General features: G+C 33.3%; 1 protein-coding gene and 1 non-coding gene across 2 annotated transcripts; one reads left to right on the forward strand and one right to left on the reverse strand.

The window, feature by feature from the left end:
• The first annotated feature begins 7,636 nt into the window (after nt 1-7,636).
• Nucleotides 7,637-11,498, forward strand: LOC145005356 (CemA-like proton extrusion protein-like protein). Its single transcript, XM_078964434.1, has 7 exons — nt 7,637-8,735; nt 8,838-8,923; nt 9,056-9,229; nt 9,330-9,444; nt 10,026-10,123; nt 10,210-10,345; nt 11,209-11,498. The coding sequence occupies exons 1-7, from the start codon at nt 8,124-8,126 to the stop codon at nt 11,275-11,277; spliced, it is 1,290 nt and encodes a 429-aa protein (XP_078820560.1). The 5' UTR covers nt 7,637-8,123; the 3' UTR covers nt 11,278-11,498.
• A 3,770-nt stretch (nt 11,499-15,268) lies between these two features.
• On the reverse strand, nt 15,269-15,375 carry LOC145007793 (small nucleolar RNA R71). Its single transcript, XR_013663158.1, has one exon. It is a non-coding gene; the product is annotated as a small nucleolar RNA R71 (small nucleolar RNA).
• Nucleotides 15,376-15,751: the final 376 nt, after the last annotated feature.

Genomic DNA, 15,751 nt, shown 5'->3' on the forward strand with positions numbered 1-15,751 from the left:
TGATTTCTGATACTTTCACCACTTTGTGAAGATCTAAAGGTTGTGAATGATCTCCTACATTTATCTTAGCAAGATGTATCTGTTAGTTTCTATTTTATTAGTTTAAATTCATTTTTAGTCATGACTGGCTAAAGCCCTAGTTTTCAGTTCTATTAGACTAGTACTTTTTATGTCATTAGTTATCAAATTTGGTTTTCATTGTATGCTTCTATCTAGTTTTTTTAGTTTTAACCTTATTGAATGTTTGGTTTTAAATCTTGTTATCTGATCACCTAGCTGGGGTTTAATCATTCAAGTTAATCAATTAATAGAATCCGTAATTGTTCTTGTCAACTGATAATAAGTAACAAGTATCAGATTGGTTCAGTGTTAGGGATTTCACTCTGATATAAACTGAAATTTCATACCTTTATGTTTCTAAGCTTGTGAGAAGTATTGGGTATTGCTCGGAATTTTACAAAAAACTTAATGCAACTTTTTGATCTTAATTAAGTGCTTATTTAAGTAGACAGTAAAAAGTTATGGTTAACTGAAGAGTTTGTTTTGGTTAATTCAGTTAGGTAAAAGAGATATACTAGATCATGTTAGTTTTTCTCAATACCAGCTTAGATAGAACACATTTTGAATAACCAGATTTGGGCTAATTGCATAACTAGGAAAATCGCAACAGAACTGAATTCGTTTTTATTACTGATTTCATCTTGTTTATTTCACTACAAATTTAGTTTTAGTTTTAATCAAAAACCCCTTTTTTATTATTTTCTTTTAAATGACTAGTATGTGCCTTATGCAAAGAGACATTGACCCTACTTCCCTATGTTACCCATTAGTGCATCAAATAGTGATAAATTTTATTTGCTTAAATCGTGTACGACAAGAGTTTAACATATTTCTAAATTGTAAAGAATTTTTTTTTTTTGAAAAATGATGTCACATTTATGATAGGTTTTCTGAACAATGGATTTTATTGGTTTCTCTTAGAGGTCTCTCTAAAAGCAGCAAGATTTTGATCCGTATCCTTGGATTCGTAGACTTTAGACTCCATAGGACATTTACCATTTTCAATTGCTTTTGGTTTGTTCTTAATGGTATGAGAAGTGATGGACTTTGATCGATAAGCGTGAGGAGCATAGTCCTGGAGACAATGATCTTGGAAACCACAACTATTGGGGCAGTGGTTTTCGGGACTACAACTTTGACTATTGGATTGAAAATAACTTGTTGCTTTCTAGGACTACTTCAACAATTTAATCTATGTATATTTTCTTTTTACATTTCCTATTTAAAAATTTCTTTTTAGGTGATTATTGTTTAGAGGAAGGAAAACCATTTTCAAATTTTCCTTGAATACATTTATTGAAATTGGTTTGATTGCAACTTCGTTTTTATGAATGTTTACTTCAAGGTTCTTTGTGATAACCATTGCATATGATATAGGCTTTGAAGGAGGATATGACACAATAATTATATTGAAGGTCAGTTTCTCACCAGAATAAGAAAGAATGATCATTAAGATCATTACTGACCCTTTTACTGTATCATTAGGAAAGTCTTTAGATTGCATTTCATCAAGATTAGCTCATCCACTTTCTCGTCTTCGCATTCAACCCATAATATTCTTACAATTTCATCCGATACTATGCTCTCCGCCACTGTATGCATATGTATACAACCCTTATTGACAGACTTTGGCCGCTAAAACTTCATCATCTTCTTTATTCTTTGTACTTTGTTTTTCTTTACAAAATAAGGGTGTATAAAAATTTATCAAAATCAAAATTAACTGTTGATTATAGGCTTTCATTCTTTAGATATATTCGCAGCCAAATAATTTATGTCTTAAAAGGCTACAACCTTTCTGAGTCTATGTACTTTGTGCTTGAAATCTTTAATATCATGTATGTTTTATTAATGTGTTATGATATAAAAAGATTTTATTTTCTGTTTGTTTGTATTTTATTTATTTCCATTTTCATTTATAGTTAACTCAAACATCAAACACAAATGTCTGTAATATGGGTTCGGTTTCGGTAAGGACTCAAAAAATGGTGAGGATTGCAAGTATAATTCTTCACCGTTTATTTCATCAACGGTACAAACGTCAAATTCAATACTTGAGCGTGATGCGTTCACATGCGGCTCACGTCCGTGGTAATTAATACAGACTCAATGATTTAATCACGTGTAACGAACGTCCATGGAACGCAATTTAATTGTTTTTTTTATTATTATTTTTGTTTTTTAACTTAAAAAAATAAAAAATAATTTAAACATATATGTACTCGTTTTTTTTTTTTTTTTTTTTTTTTTTTTTTTTTTTTTTTTGTCTTTTTTTCAAAAAAAAAGTTAAATTAATTTCAACTTGCATGGAATGTCCAAAATCAAAGGTTTTTTTGGGTTTTTGTTCCTTCATACACTTGAAAAGTTGATTTTATCCTTTCCATTTTTTTTTCTATTTTCTTTATTTATTTTGTTATTTAAATAATTAAAAATAAATAATAAAAAATAAAATATCACCCTCTCTCTCTCTCTCTCTCTCTCTCTCAATTCTTTAGATCACCCATCCTACACTCTATTTCCTTTCCTTTGGCCGATTGTCTTCCTCTTAGTATCTTATTTTCTCAAATCCAATTTTGACCAAGAACTCAATTAACAACATTTGGCAATAACTAGAACAAAAAGACCAACAAATAAGCATGCATATTGAACCCTAATTGAAACTAAACCCCCGACCCCCAACAAAATTACAAATTGAATGTTGAGGAAGACAAACTCAAAAGAAAAAAACAAATGAATCAATTCACACAAACCACACTAGATTCCATCTCTAAGTTCAAGAATCCGATGAATTGGACTAAAGAAGCATCACAAGTTCTTCCAACAACTAAAACATGGGCTTGTCTTTGCATTTCCGAAATCATACATCCAACTACAACACACACCAATTTTTTTAGATGACAAATCAATATGCATCTAATAGAGATGAAGTTGTAGTGATTCTCTGTTTATTTAAGCTATTGAGTTGGAGAACTTGGGGAAGTGAGAGCCACCCATAAATCAAAATTTCAATTGGTATTACAGTTATTAAAGATAGATCAGAAGAAGTTTAATCTTATTAACCCTCTTGAAAGGAATACGATTGGTGTGCCTTCTGGTGGTTGGGTTTCTATTCGATTTCGAGCATACAATCTGGGTGTGTGGTTCTTGAATTGTCACTTGGAAGTGCATATGGATGAATATGTGTTAGTGAGTTGGAACTAAAAATGAGGGAACACCACTCACCTGTGATTACAATATCAGGGAAGAGGAAAAATTTATCTAGGGCTAGGAAGAAACATGTGCGAGAGAGAGAGATAAAGAGATGGGGATAAAAAATTGAATTGAAACTCGCGATTAAAAGGTGGAGTGTATGTGTGTAACTGTATGTTTGATCTTGAAGAACAAAAATGTGTTTTTTTTTAAGTTGGGCAAAAAAAAAATTGAAGAACCTGCTTTTTTGGGGTCTCCTTGTACGTATAATCTGGTAGCCAAGTAATAAAATTTTTTGTTTTTTTCTTGATTAGAGAGAGAGAGAGAGAGAGATAGAGAAAGAGAGAGAGTGTGTGTGTCACACCCCAAAACCGGAACGGCGGAAACGTTCTGGGATGAATGACGTCATGTCAAGTATCACAACACATGCATTATAGTAATCAAAGTACAACAAAACATTGCATTAATAGTAATAGTTTTACATGGTTACATTACAATACAACAAAGTATACAAACAAATATAATAAGTACAACAAGGTACTAAGCCATCTTCATCAACAGCTCCGGGGGTGTACCTGTCTAATGCTAACATGAGAATACAAGTTATTTGAAAAGCGAGTATCAGCATTTTTACAAATGCTGGTGAGTTCATAAGTATTTAGTGACGTTTCAATCAAATAACTTTAATAAGTAGTAGTTTAAGTGTTTTCTGTGTATTAGAGTTCTTTCCAGAAAATCCTATATTTTCTTTAATAAAGCAGCCTTCTACCAAGACTGGTTAGTGTTATGTGGTAAAAAGTAGTTTTCCCTTAATTGCTATCATTATCAAAATACTGAATTTGATTATTAAAGAAAGCAAGAGACGTCAGGGAAAAACATATGCCTCAGCAGTGAGGACTACTGACTAAGGCAAAGGAATCATAGACTCCAGGAAAGTATCGAACAAACGACATGCCTGGTTCAGTCTAACCAGTGGAGACACAGACCCCAGAAGGCACCAAATGAAAGGTACAATTGGTAAGGTCTAAAACAGTGAATACAGACCCCAGACAGTATCAAATGAAAGATACGTCTTGTAAGGTCAAAACAGAGAATACAGACCCCAAACAGTATCAAATGAAAGATACGTCTTGTAAGGTCAAAAACAGAGAAAACAAACCCCAGACAGTATCGAATGAAAGATACGTCTTGTAAGGTCAAAACAGTGTGACTCTGAAAATAAATTACCAACATATAGTGTAAATTGCTGGCGAATACCGTTACCTTAAGGCCAAAGGATTATATGGTAACCCGGGATACTCGTAACTATACTGACTAGAGTACCAAACGCCCTACAAGCGTCTAAGATATGACATTTGTCACCCGTTGACTTGGTAGGCCGGGACTGTAGCTAGCAGTCTGGGTGCGGGGTTGTCAACCCCGTATAGATCTATACACACAATGTCCGCTCTCCCTACAGGAGATTCTGGTTACCAGCTAGACGACGGAGAAGGCCGTGTCCTGAAGATGCATCCCAAATAGTGGGTAAAGACTTCCAAATAGTGGGTAGTGTGTAAGTGATGAACTAGAGGTAGAGACTTCCAAATAGTGGGTAGTGTGTAAGTGCTGAACTAGAGGTAGAGACTTCCAAATAGTGGGTAGTGTGTTTATAATGTAAGTGTAGACTAGAGCTAGAGACTCTTAACTGAACTGACTAGAGAATTCCTGTATAGCTATGCTCGTATACATAATATATAACTAATGAATCAAACGACCTTCGGACGGCCATCCGATCCCACCAGACCACATCTCAACGAAGAAAAGGAAATAGGGCGGACAAGCCTTCCTAAGTCCTTCAATCATTACTTATATGCATCTAGACATGCACAGACATACATTTAACTACGCTTGAGTGTGTAACAAGTGGATTCTTATCGTGAAGTATAAGTGTGCCAAAAGTAAGTGTATCACAAAGTAGAAGCGGTAACAAGTGAAGTAGGAGCGGTCGCAAGTGAAGTAGGTGTGTCGAACAAGTATAAGCGTATCACGAAGTAGAGACGACATTAAGTGAAGTAAGAGCGTCTATCAGGTATAAGCGACTACAAGTGTAAGTGAAATAGAGACAATAACAGGTATAAGCGTTTCGAGAAGTGAAAGCGTTACCAAGTGGGATTATAAAATAAGTATAAGCGAAGCAGCAGTAACTAGCAAGTAAATGTATTCTACGTGAAAGAGAATTTGGTGAAAACCTTGGAAAACCTTTATATTTAGGAAAATCGCATTTTGTATTCTTTGATAAAATAAGTGTGAAAACCTTTAGAAATCTTTGGAAACTTTATAAATCGGTTTGAAATGATTTTGAATAAAACAGTATAAGTAAGAGTTTGAAACAGTTTGAAAACCTTTTTGAAAGTCATTATAGTGTCCTACTCGGTAAAACAATATACAGTGTGGTAAAATCTTGTGCATGCGGGTTATCAATCACATGTGATTGACATGATAACTGGCATGTTTAACTTGTATCCCCCTTATAAAACATGTAAAAACATTAAAAGGTTCATTCAGGAGTATGAACTCACCTGGTGTAAGTAGGTCCGATGACGGTGTCGGTTGGGTGTTTGGTGTCAAGTAAGGACTTGGACACACTTAGAGACCTATTTAACATATGATAACATATGCTCACATACAATTAGTATATTTAATACTAATTAAGCAAGTATACACACTCAAAGGAGCGGAAAACACTTTGGTTAAGTGTTTGGGGTGTCCGGGGTAACATTTAAGGGTGTGTATGGCTCAGGAATGGAGTTTACTCTCCGAGAGTAAACCCTCAACACCATGTTTACGGCCCAGGGACTACTCACCATGAGTTTACGACCGTAAACTCATGGTGATGGGTTCTAGTGTGTTTTAACGCTTCTACTTGTTCATGGAATTTTTCTAAGTACATTTCCAAAAAGGCATGAGTGGGTTTAAGGCTTCCAAGGGCATCTTATAGGAGTTTACGACCTAGGCACACTCCTATGGGAGTGTACGGCCTAGGGACACTCCTATGGGAGTTTACGGCCGTAAACTCTCATATCATGGATTAAATGAAGTTTTAAGCCCTTATATCATTCCTAGCATTTTATAAAAATAGTCTAAGGCCATTTGGGGGGCAAAAACCAACATTTGGGCATGTTTTGGGGAGTTTACAGCCTTGGTACATACCTGGGCCGTAAACTCCTTTTTCCCCTTCATTTTGATGTGTTTAAGTGATCAAAACCCCAAATACTAAGTCCCTAAATTATGTATGAAGCCTAAGGGTGGTTTAGGAGTGTTTTGGAGGCATTTTGACATAGTTTAGAGGTGTTTACGGCCTAAGCAGTGCTTGGGCCGTAAACTCTCTTTTATGCCCCAAAATGATTGTTTTAAATGTGCAAACACTCCTAGGCTAATTCCTCTATTTATTTCCAAGCCATTAGGGATAAGTTTGGGTCATTTTGGCCTTGTTTAAGGGGTTTACGGCCTAAGGAGGGGCTTAGGCCGTAAACTCCATTCTAACGGCTTTTAAGTCTGAATTTTTAGCTATAAACACGAATCAATATGTTTAGAATAAGCTAGGGTAAGCAGACTTACGATTTGGAAACGTTTGGTTGCGGATTCGGGGCAAAAACGAGTCTAGAGAGAGAGTATAGAGAGAGAGGGTGGAAAAGTATCCAAATGGAGTTTACTCCCCTTTATATATGGGTGGGAGTTGGAGCTCAGTTATATTCTATCCGATACTGTCGTTTAACGGGGCTTTTGGTTGCACCCGATTTAGTGGTCGTGATAATAAAGACTAACTTTTTCCGAATAATGGACTATGTGTGTTATGTGTTTTTATTTCCTTTTATCACGACTTAACGACATATATAATTGAAATATTTATTTAATTGGCGACCTCTAATTAACGGAACTTGTATACAATGGAAAATTCCGTTAACAGTAACGGGGTAATGTAACGGAATTTCTTGGGTTGTCACATATATATATATATATATATATATATATATATATATATATATATATATATATATATATATATATAGAGAGAGAGAGAGAGAGAGAGAGAGAGAGAGAGGTGGGGGTGGAAATGAAATTAAAATTTTTAATCAAAATAACATTAAAATACTTATAAAAAAGAAAAAAGAAATCAAAATGACATAATCCATTTTTTAAGTTTTTTTTACCAAAAAACCAAGAAAGATATTAATTTTGGACCTTCTACTCAAATAAAGTTTATTAATTTTGGACCTTCTACTCAAATAAAGTTTTTTAAACCAAAAACTTTTTGAATACCACATATACCAAATTTGCAGTTTTGTCTTAAAGAAAAAAAAATTACATGGCATAGAAATGCCATACGTTTACACCAGAAAAATATCACAAACTCAAAGATGGCGTGTCAAAAAGGCCATTTCTTTGTTCTCGAATGATATCCGTTATCCGTTCTCCCCCTCACTCTGTCTTGGCTTCTGCTGGTCCTATACTTTTCCAAACAGGCATTTTCCAGCTGAAGAAAGTGGAGAGGAAAGCAATCCGATAAACCCTTAACGCCAAACACAAAACGAATAACCCCAATAAGCTACACACATCAAAATCCACATTACAATTCTGAATTCTCTTCTACAACACATTTCTTTCACCCATTTCAGTTTTCGACCCACCATTTCTTCTGGGCATTTAGGGTTTTATCCGAAGCGGTAACTTCTCAAGGAGTTATCGTCCATTCAGTTTGCGAATAACAAATAGATGTAAAATTGAGCATTAACAGGACTTCCGTGTGTGGGTTTTGAATGGTTTCTCTTAATTTCGTGTGTAGAGTCAGAAAATAGCTTACTTCGCCATTATATGAGTTTGAAAGATGTGGGGTTATGGTATACATCTCCTTAATGAGCACTTCAATGGTCTTCTGTCATAACAACTTGTTGTTTTCCAATCAAAGATCCACCAGTCTTAAACCATTATATCTTGATAGTCCTGTTCACGTAATTGGTGTCGGAAGGAGAAGAATCAGAAGGTTAATCCCCAACGCAAAGAAAAAACACAACCGAAATCGCAGTTGGTGGCAGAAATTCTTTTTCGATGAAGATGGCAATTGGTTCGGCTTAAAAGACGACGAAATGCTCGAAGCCGAAGAGGAATTCGGAAAGGATTCTAGCGACGATGAAGAGGTATCCGAGGGTGAGAAATTCGAAGCATGGAAAAGGAGAGCTGAAGCGATAGTGGAATTAAGGGAAGCGCAAGAAGGTGTGCAGAATGAAGAACAAAAAAGGTGGGAAGATTGGCTTCTCGATGGAACAAATAATGGTAGTAATGATTCTTCATGGATCCAAGAACCTCGTGTCGAAGATGATCAAGAAGATTTAAGCGATATTATCCCTGGAAGAGGTTTGGCTGAATCTGTTAGGGATTTGGTTTTTGGAAGAGAAGATGATGATATATTGTATCAAGATCGTGTTTTTCGCTATGCTTCTGTTAATTCAGTAAGTTTATTCATTGAAGGGACAATCTTGTCATTTCCCTCTAAAACTTGTATTCTATATACTATTTACCTCTAAATCCATAACATAACGATCTTCTTTCAGGCTAAATTTTTAGCAGTGTTGATAATTATACCATGGGCATTGGATTTTTTGGTTCATGATTATGTTCTTATGCCTTTTCTTGATAGGTAACTATTCCTATTGCTACACAATAACCTCCTATTTTATGTATTTTCTACAACTAAAAAGCAAAATCAAATATAGTAGTGAAAACTTACAAAATTTCTTGATTAAAATGACTAAGTGGATATGTTAAACAGGTATGTGAAAACAGTACCACTTGCAGCAGAGATTCTTGATGTAAGAAAGCATCAAAAGCTTGAAATGGTTAAAGAGTTAAAAGTTGAAAAAGAGAGATACAAATTTGAGGTAGAAATTGGGAAATCTCCACCGATTTCTGAAGAAGAGCTTTATTTAGAGTTAAGGCACAAAGCGTAAGTTAAATGAGTCTACAATTTTCCATTGATTTGTTTATATATCATATTATTGTAAGAGAATAATGTTTGTTTGTTTGTTTGTTTGTTGTTATAACAGGTTAGAATTGAGAGATGAATGGAGATTAATAAACAGAAGTGCATTTGCTAATATATGGTCAGATATGGTATTTGGAATATCATTATTTCTTCTTTTGTATTTCAATCAAAATCAGGTGTTTACTCTTTCCCTTTTTTCCTTTTTTCCTTTCAAAGAAATCACATTATTGTAATATAATCATGTTTTTTCTTTCCTTTTCCCACAATATCAATGTACTTGAAAAGAGTAAAATATGTATTGATTTTGAATTTTCTACAATCGACCTTCATTTCAATTGTTTACAATGAATTTTGACTTTCAAAAGTCAAATATGGACTCGTTTCTGCATAAAAATCCTAAATCCTTAGTTTACTTTGAGGGTTCAATAAGTATTTATGCAACAATGTTTCACATTTTTTAATTTTCCAGATGATAGTTTTTGAACAAAAAATTACATTTTTTGTACAAAATATGCAAATAATGTAAAAACCTCATTATATGTCACATGTTAAACGCTTATTTTTGCAACAATGTTTTCACTTTTCTACCAATTCATGCAATTAACATGTTAAAATATCGAACCTTTTTAGTCATAAAATAAATTGTTGTAATTTCATATGAAAAATTGGGAAAAAGATGAAAAGGTGTTACATTAAGATTGTGTATTTTTAAAAAGTTTGCTTAAAAAAAGTAATTTATTTGTTTTTTTTTTTGTAGGTAGCTTTGCTGAAATTTACAGGGTATAAGATAATAAACAATGTTTCAGACACTGGGAAGGCGTTCTTAATTATACTTATTACTGATATTTTTCTCGGGTAAAAAAAGTCAACATTTTGACCTTTTGAAAGTCAAAATTGATTTCTTTAACCTTAAAATCATTTTTTTTTGGGAAAAATTTCAGGTATCATTCAGAATCTGGTTGGCAGACTTTACTAGAAATAATTGTGGAACATTACGGTTTTGATGTTGATCAATCTGCTATTGTTATATTTGTTTGCTTGATTCCTGTGATCCTTGATGCATGTGTGAAGCTTTGGGTATGTTTTTCACTTAAAATTTTGTTGAAAAATAGCAATGGACTTTTGTTTATTTGTTTTTTTATAGCATCTTACTTTTTTTTTTTTTTTTTTTTTTTTTTTTTTTTTTTTTAATATTATGGTCTTGTAATTTTAAAAATCTTTTACCTAATTGTATTGATGTTTTCCATATACAAACAAAAAAAAATCATTGCTATAGTTTGAGTGAATTTTGTAAAGTGTAAAGTTGTCACAAGAAAAAAAATGGAAATACAATAATACAGTTGTTAGATATTTCAAAGTGAAATTTTAGGGTTAATCTCATAAAAGACCTTGTATTTAGTTATTTTTTTCGAAAAAAGTTGTAAAATGTGAGGGTTTATTTGGAAGCATTTAGAATATTTTTTCGGGAAAAAAAAATGCAAAGGTGAGGGTTTTTTTTTTCAGAAAAAATGAAACAAATACAAGGTCTTTTTCATGCAAAAAATAAATTTGTGGTTTAATCCGGAAAAAAAATACAAAATATATGGTTTTTTATAGCATCTGAATATCAACATTGTACTTTGAAAAATCTAGCAATTATAGCATAGTATTATCCATATAGAAAAGATGATTTAATTTTAATGTTATAATTTGTTATACTTTTCAAAGTATGATTTCTTTATAACAAAATAAAAATTATAAGTACAATGCTATCATTAGGTGGATTTTTCAAAGTACAATTTCTTATTAAGAAAAGAATTGGATGATATAATACTAAAAAAAAAAAAATAGAAGTACATTGCTATTTTTTTCATTTAGTCTTGATTTTATTAAGTCGTTGTTTGTAAAGGGTAAAATTGTCAAAAAAATATTGATGTTTGCATCTTGTGTTTGTGGTTTAGATGTTCAAATTTCTTCCAAGATTATCGCCAAAGGTTACCAATATTTTCCAAGAAATGAAGAGGCATTAGAGAGAGAATATTCCATGAGGAGCAATTTCAGCTTCAAGAAATCAAGATATGGTTGATTTCCATTTTTTTTTTTATTTATAAAAAAACATACGACATGAATCATATATGTCACATTTGAGATCTTCATTTATCATTTGGTTTTTTATTGATTTGAACTTTTTATGATCATTTAATCTGGATGTAAAATAAATGAATATTCGAAAATCTGCTATTTTTCTGAATCTTGAATGTAGTCGAAGCAGATATTGTTTACAATTCATGATGTTTATATCAATAAATTGAATATGAGAAGTGTTTTAATATTGTAAGGTTTTCTTGACCTCATTTTGCATCATTTACTCATGACTGAAAAATATTGTTACGATGGTTATAAAAAAAAAAAAAAAAAAGCTACATGGGTTTTTATTGAATTTTCTTTTTTAATTAATTTCAAAATTTGTTAATTATTACTTAAATAAATATACTATTTAATTCTTTTAATGTTTTCTTTTCAATTAAAAGTGTTTAGTGTTTGATAAAAACTAGTTGATTAGCTATGTAACAACTCTCAAACAAAATAAAAATATATAATTAAACTAACGTTGTATTATATAAAATATCATTAAAATAAATTACAAATTGATAGCTTATCAGGCGAGAGTCAATTATTCAACAAATGTCGAAAACATCTTTAGAATTTGAGATTTACTATTTCATATTTTATTGGTTTTGTTTAATATGACTATTCTCCCTAGTTTTGAACAAAACAACCACATGGGGCCATAACAATATTATCACAAGGGGTGTGATCCATATAAATTAAATGACTTTTGGTGTAATATTTTAGGGTGGATCTAGAATTGTTATAGAAGAGGGAAAGGAAAGAGGTTGACATTTGAATGATCCGTATCATAATGATTTAAAGGATTTAAAGGCTTTAAAGGCTCTAAGTAAAAACATGTTGCTTGTTTAGATATACCAATGGTATATACGAATGGTTGTTCTAACGACTAAAATTATCATTTTAACTTTGGAGAAATGACACATTAACCCAACAAAGTATTTCGAATTTGTCTATTTAGCTCCATTTTTTTTTTGGTATTTTATGGGAACATAAAATAGATGTCCACCTGTTTTTTTTCCCATGCTACCTGATTTGGTGGGTTTTATAAACCACATCAGCAAACAACTGAACATCCTCTTGTTCACTTATTTCTACATTTTAAAAACCCTTGTTTCCTCTCTCTCTCTCTCTCTCTCTCTCTCTCTCTCTCTCTCTCTCTCTCTCTCTCTCTCTCTCTCTCTCTCTCTCCAATAGAAAAAAAAACCACACACTTCTTCTTCTTCCATTCAAGCTCAAATACTATGGTTGCCCCATTGCCTCGATTTTTGTAAGTTTACGGGGATCATCTTCAAGATTTTCGGATTGATCTAATCTCCGTCGGAGTAATAAACCAGTCCAGATCTTCAACCACGACAATTGACTTACTTGTAGTTTGTAATAAAAGAATTTTCAAAACGAAACCGTCTACTACTTTTGAGAGGTCGACATCGTAAACATCATAAGATAAGAATTTGGCCATAGCGGTGATGAAACTGGACTTTCCGGTACCAGATGGTTTGTAGAGGAGATAGACTCGCTTCAAAACATGTCCTAATCGGTGATAATACTGTTTGGATTTGAGAAAAGCCTCGAAATCAGATTTTACCTTCTTTTTCATATATGAATCCATCGATATTGTGTCGAGGGTAGTCAGGATGCGTGATATGTGCATATCTAGTCATATATTTAGTGTAAAATATTAATATTTTTTGGCTATTTTATTGCAAATTATGAACAAAAGATACCTAATTATGTTTAAATTTTATTTTTAGCAACAATGACATGTGCGGATGGAAAAGGAAGCGGATTTAGCAATTGGAAGCTTGGATCTTGGATTTTGAAGAAAGAAGGCTGAAATACGAAGAAACTCGACGAGTTGAACCTCAACTCGTCGAGTTGGTCAGAATATTCCCGATTCGAAGATGCCTTATCGTACATGTTGTATACGCGGATTATCGAAAAATCTCGTCAAGTTGTTCTTAAAAACTCGGCGAGTTGGGTTGATTTTTGGTAACTATAAATGGAGAACATATATGCCCGGAACCCTAACACTTTCTGGAGGCTAGCGGCGATTAGTAAAGATCATAAGGGTTCTTGAAGCTTCAGTTTTCGAGATTTCAACCTAAGAGGCAATTTAGAAGAGATCAAAGGCAATCAATTATTCTTCTTTTCTTAATCTTTGTTTTGAACTATGTTTGAATCATTAGATTTTGAGTTTAGGTTATTACTTGTTGTAGATATGATCTAAAAGCTTTATACTTTTGTTTAGATGAGATAATCTTATGAACATGGTTTGATTGAGTGGTTAGATTAATATTGATTTGGTTATTCATCTTGTTGAAGATCCTTATGTATTGATGATAAATATTTTCTGTTAATAAGTAAGTTATTGAGTTGCATGAACATCTTCTTGATTACTTGAATCATATAGTTTTGTGAACACAAGATTGTATGCCTAGGAATAGTGAACATGAAACTAGGGTTAACTAGAAAATATGTAAATCAATATGTGTGCATGTGTGATGAACAACCACATATGAGTTGATTTAATTGAACAAATTTGATTAGCTATTATTACAAGTCTTACTTGATACGAACTGAACACTAGGAAACTTGTTAGTTTAATCACTTGATCATTATTTGAATTAACCTGTCTACTAAAGGATTGGTAATAGTGAACATGAACCCACTCACATTAGGAATCGGTAACCACTGACATATTGATCCATTACACTTGCCACGAAATCAACCATAGGAATAAATGAATAAAATCTGAACATAAGTCTCTTTTATCATTGAATCTTGTTGTCCTTTCTTGTTCTTCTTGGTTGTCAATTGTCTTTGTTTGAGTGTTAAATTGATTGTTTAAGTTTCTAGTCTTGCAAAACTAGAGAACCCCCCTCTTTTATTAAATGTTTTTTTTAGATAATATTAGTATTAATTTTAGCTGTTTCCATTCCCTGTGTTCGATACTCTACTTGCTTGAACTAAACTGCTATCGATAGGTACACTGCCTGCGTGTGTTTGTTTTTATTTGAGTTTGTTAGGATTAAAGCTAGTGCATTCCACACACATCAACCTTTTGGTGTTGTTGCCGGGGAACGGTTCTAATAGTTATTTTATTTGCTAGTATTATCGACCCTTTGTGTGAGATTTATCTTGCATAAAGTTACCTATTTTCAGTTTTAATTTCCGTCTTTAGTTTACTGCTTTCTGCGGTGAACTCGTCGAGTCTATTATAGAACTCGACGAGTTATTCGCGTTTTCAGTTTCGTTACTTCTTTGTTTCTTGTTTATTTTACGCTTGTTTTTTTTTCTGTTTTGTTTCATATTTTTATGACCCGAGGCTCTAGTTCCACACTAGTGCCACCCGTGGAAGATCCGGAGTCGATTATTCACCAAAAGAGGGGAAAGGCAAACGAAGAATGTGATAATCTCAAGACAATCCACGATGAGAAGGTAGAAAGTTACGAATTTGACATACCCACGTTTGGTGAAGAAAGAAATTCTGAGCAAGAAGATGACATGGCTGACATCGCTAACATACCAATAGGGGACTATAAGAAGCGCATACGAGATGGCACCGGGTCGGGACTCGTGTAACCCGCAATTCTAGCCACCACCAACTTTGAGCTGAAGGGTCACATACTCACCCAACTAAAAGACATTCCATTCTATGGGAAGGATCACGAAGATGCTTATAAGCATATTGAAGAAGTCATGGACATTGCTGACTATTTCCACATGCCAAATGTGTCTCGCGATACCATTTTACTTCGGATGTTACTGGTTACATTCAAAGGAGCCACGAAGGATTGGTTGAAATCCCTTCCCCGAGGATCCATTACAACATGGAAAAAGATGCACGACGAATTCATTGATCAGTTTTGTCCACCTTCCAAGATTGAAAAATTAAATAAACCTATTTCCAACTTTGAGCAAGTTCTAGGAGAATCACTATATGAGGCGTGGGAGAGATACAATGGTTTGATAAGAAATTGCCCTCAAAACAACTTGAACATGCAACAAAAGGTTTCCATCTTTTATGATGGTGTGAACGTCACAACTAGGCAATTACTCGACTCCCAATGACCTCTCACGAAGAAAGCACCAGCCGTTAATAAAGCATTGGTGGAAGAGTTCTCTAAACATTCAAGAGAGTATCATAACCCAAGGAACGACACTACTAGAGGCATGGTTAACTCAGTTTCTGATGATATGGCTGCAATGATGGCCAAACTAGAAAGTATGAATCGTAGGATGATAAAGATGAACCAATCTATCCTTGCCATTCGAGTGGGTTGTGACAACTGTAGCGGACCCCATCTTACTAAAGATTGCGATCTTGATGAGAACGACAACCGAAAGGCACAAGTTTGTTATTTAAACTGC

Source organism: Lactuca saligna, chromosome 7 (genome assembly GCF_052625555.1).
Source record: "Lactuca saligna cultivar CGN05327 chromosome 7, ASM5262555v1, whole genome shotgun sequence".
Classification (NCBI taxonomy): Eukaryota; Viridiplantae; Streptophyta; class Magnoliopsida; order Asterales; family Asteraceae; genus Lactuca; species Lactuca saligna.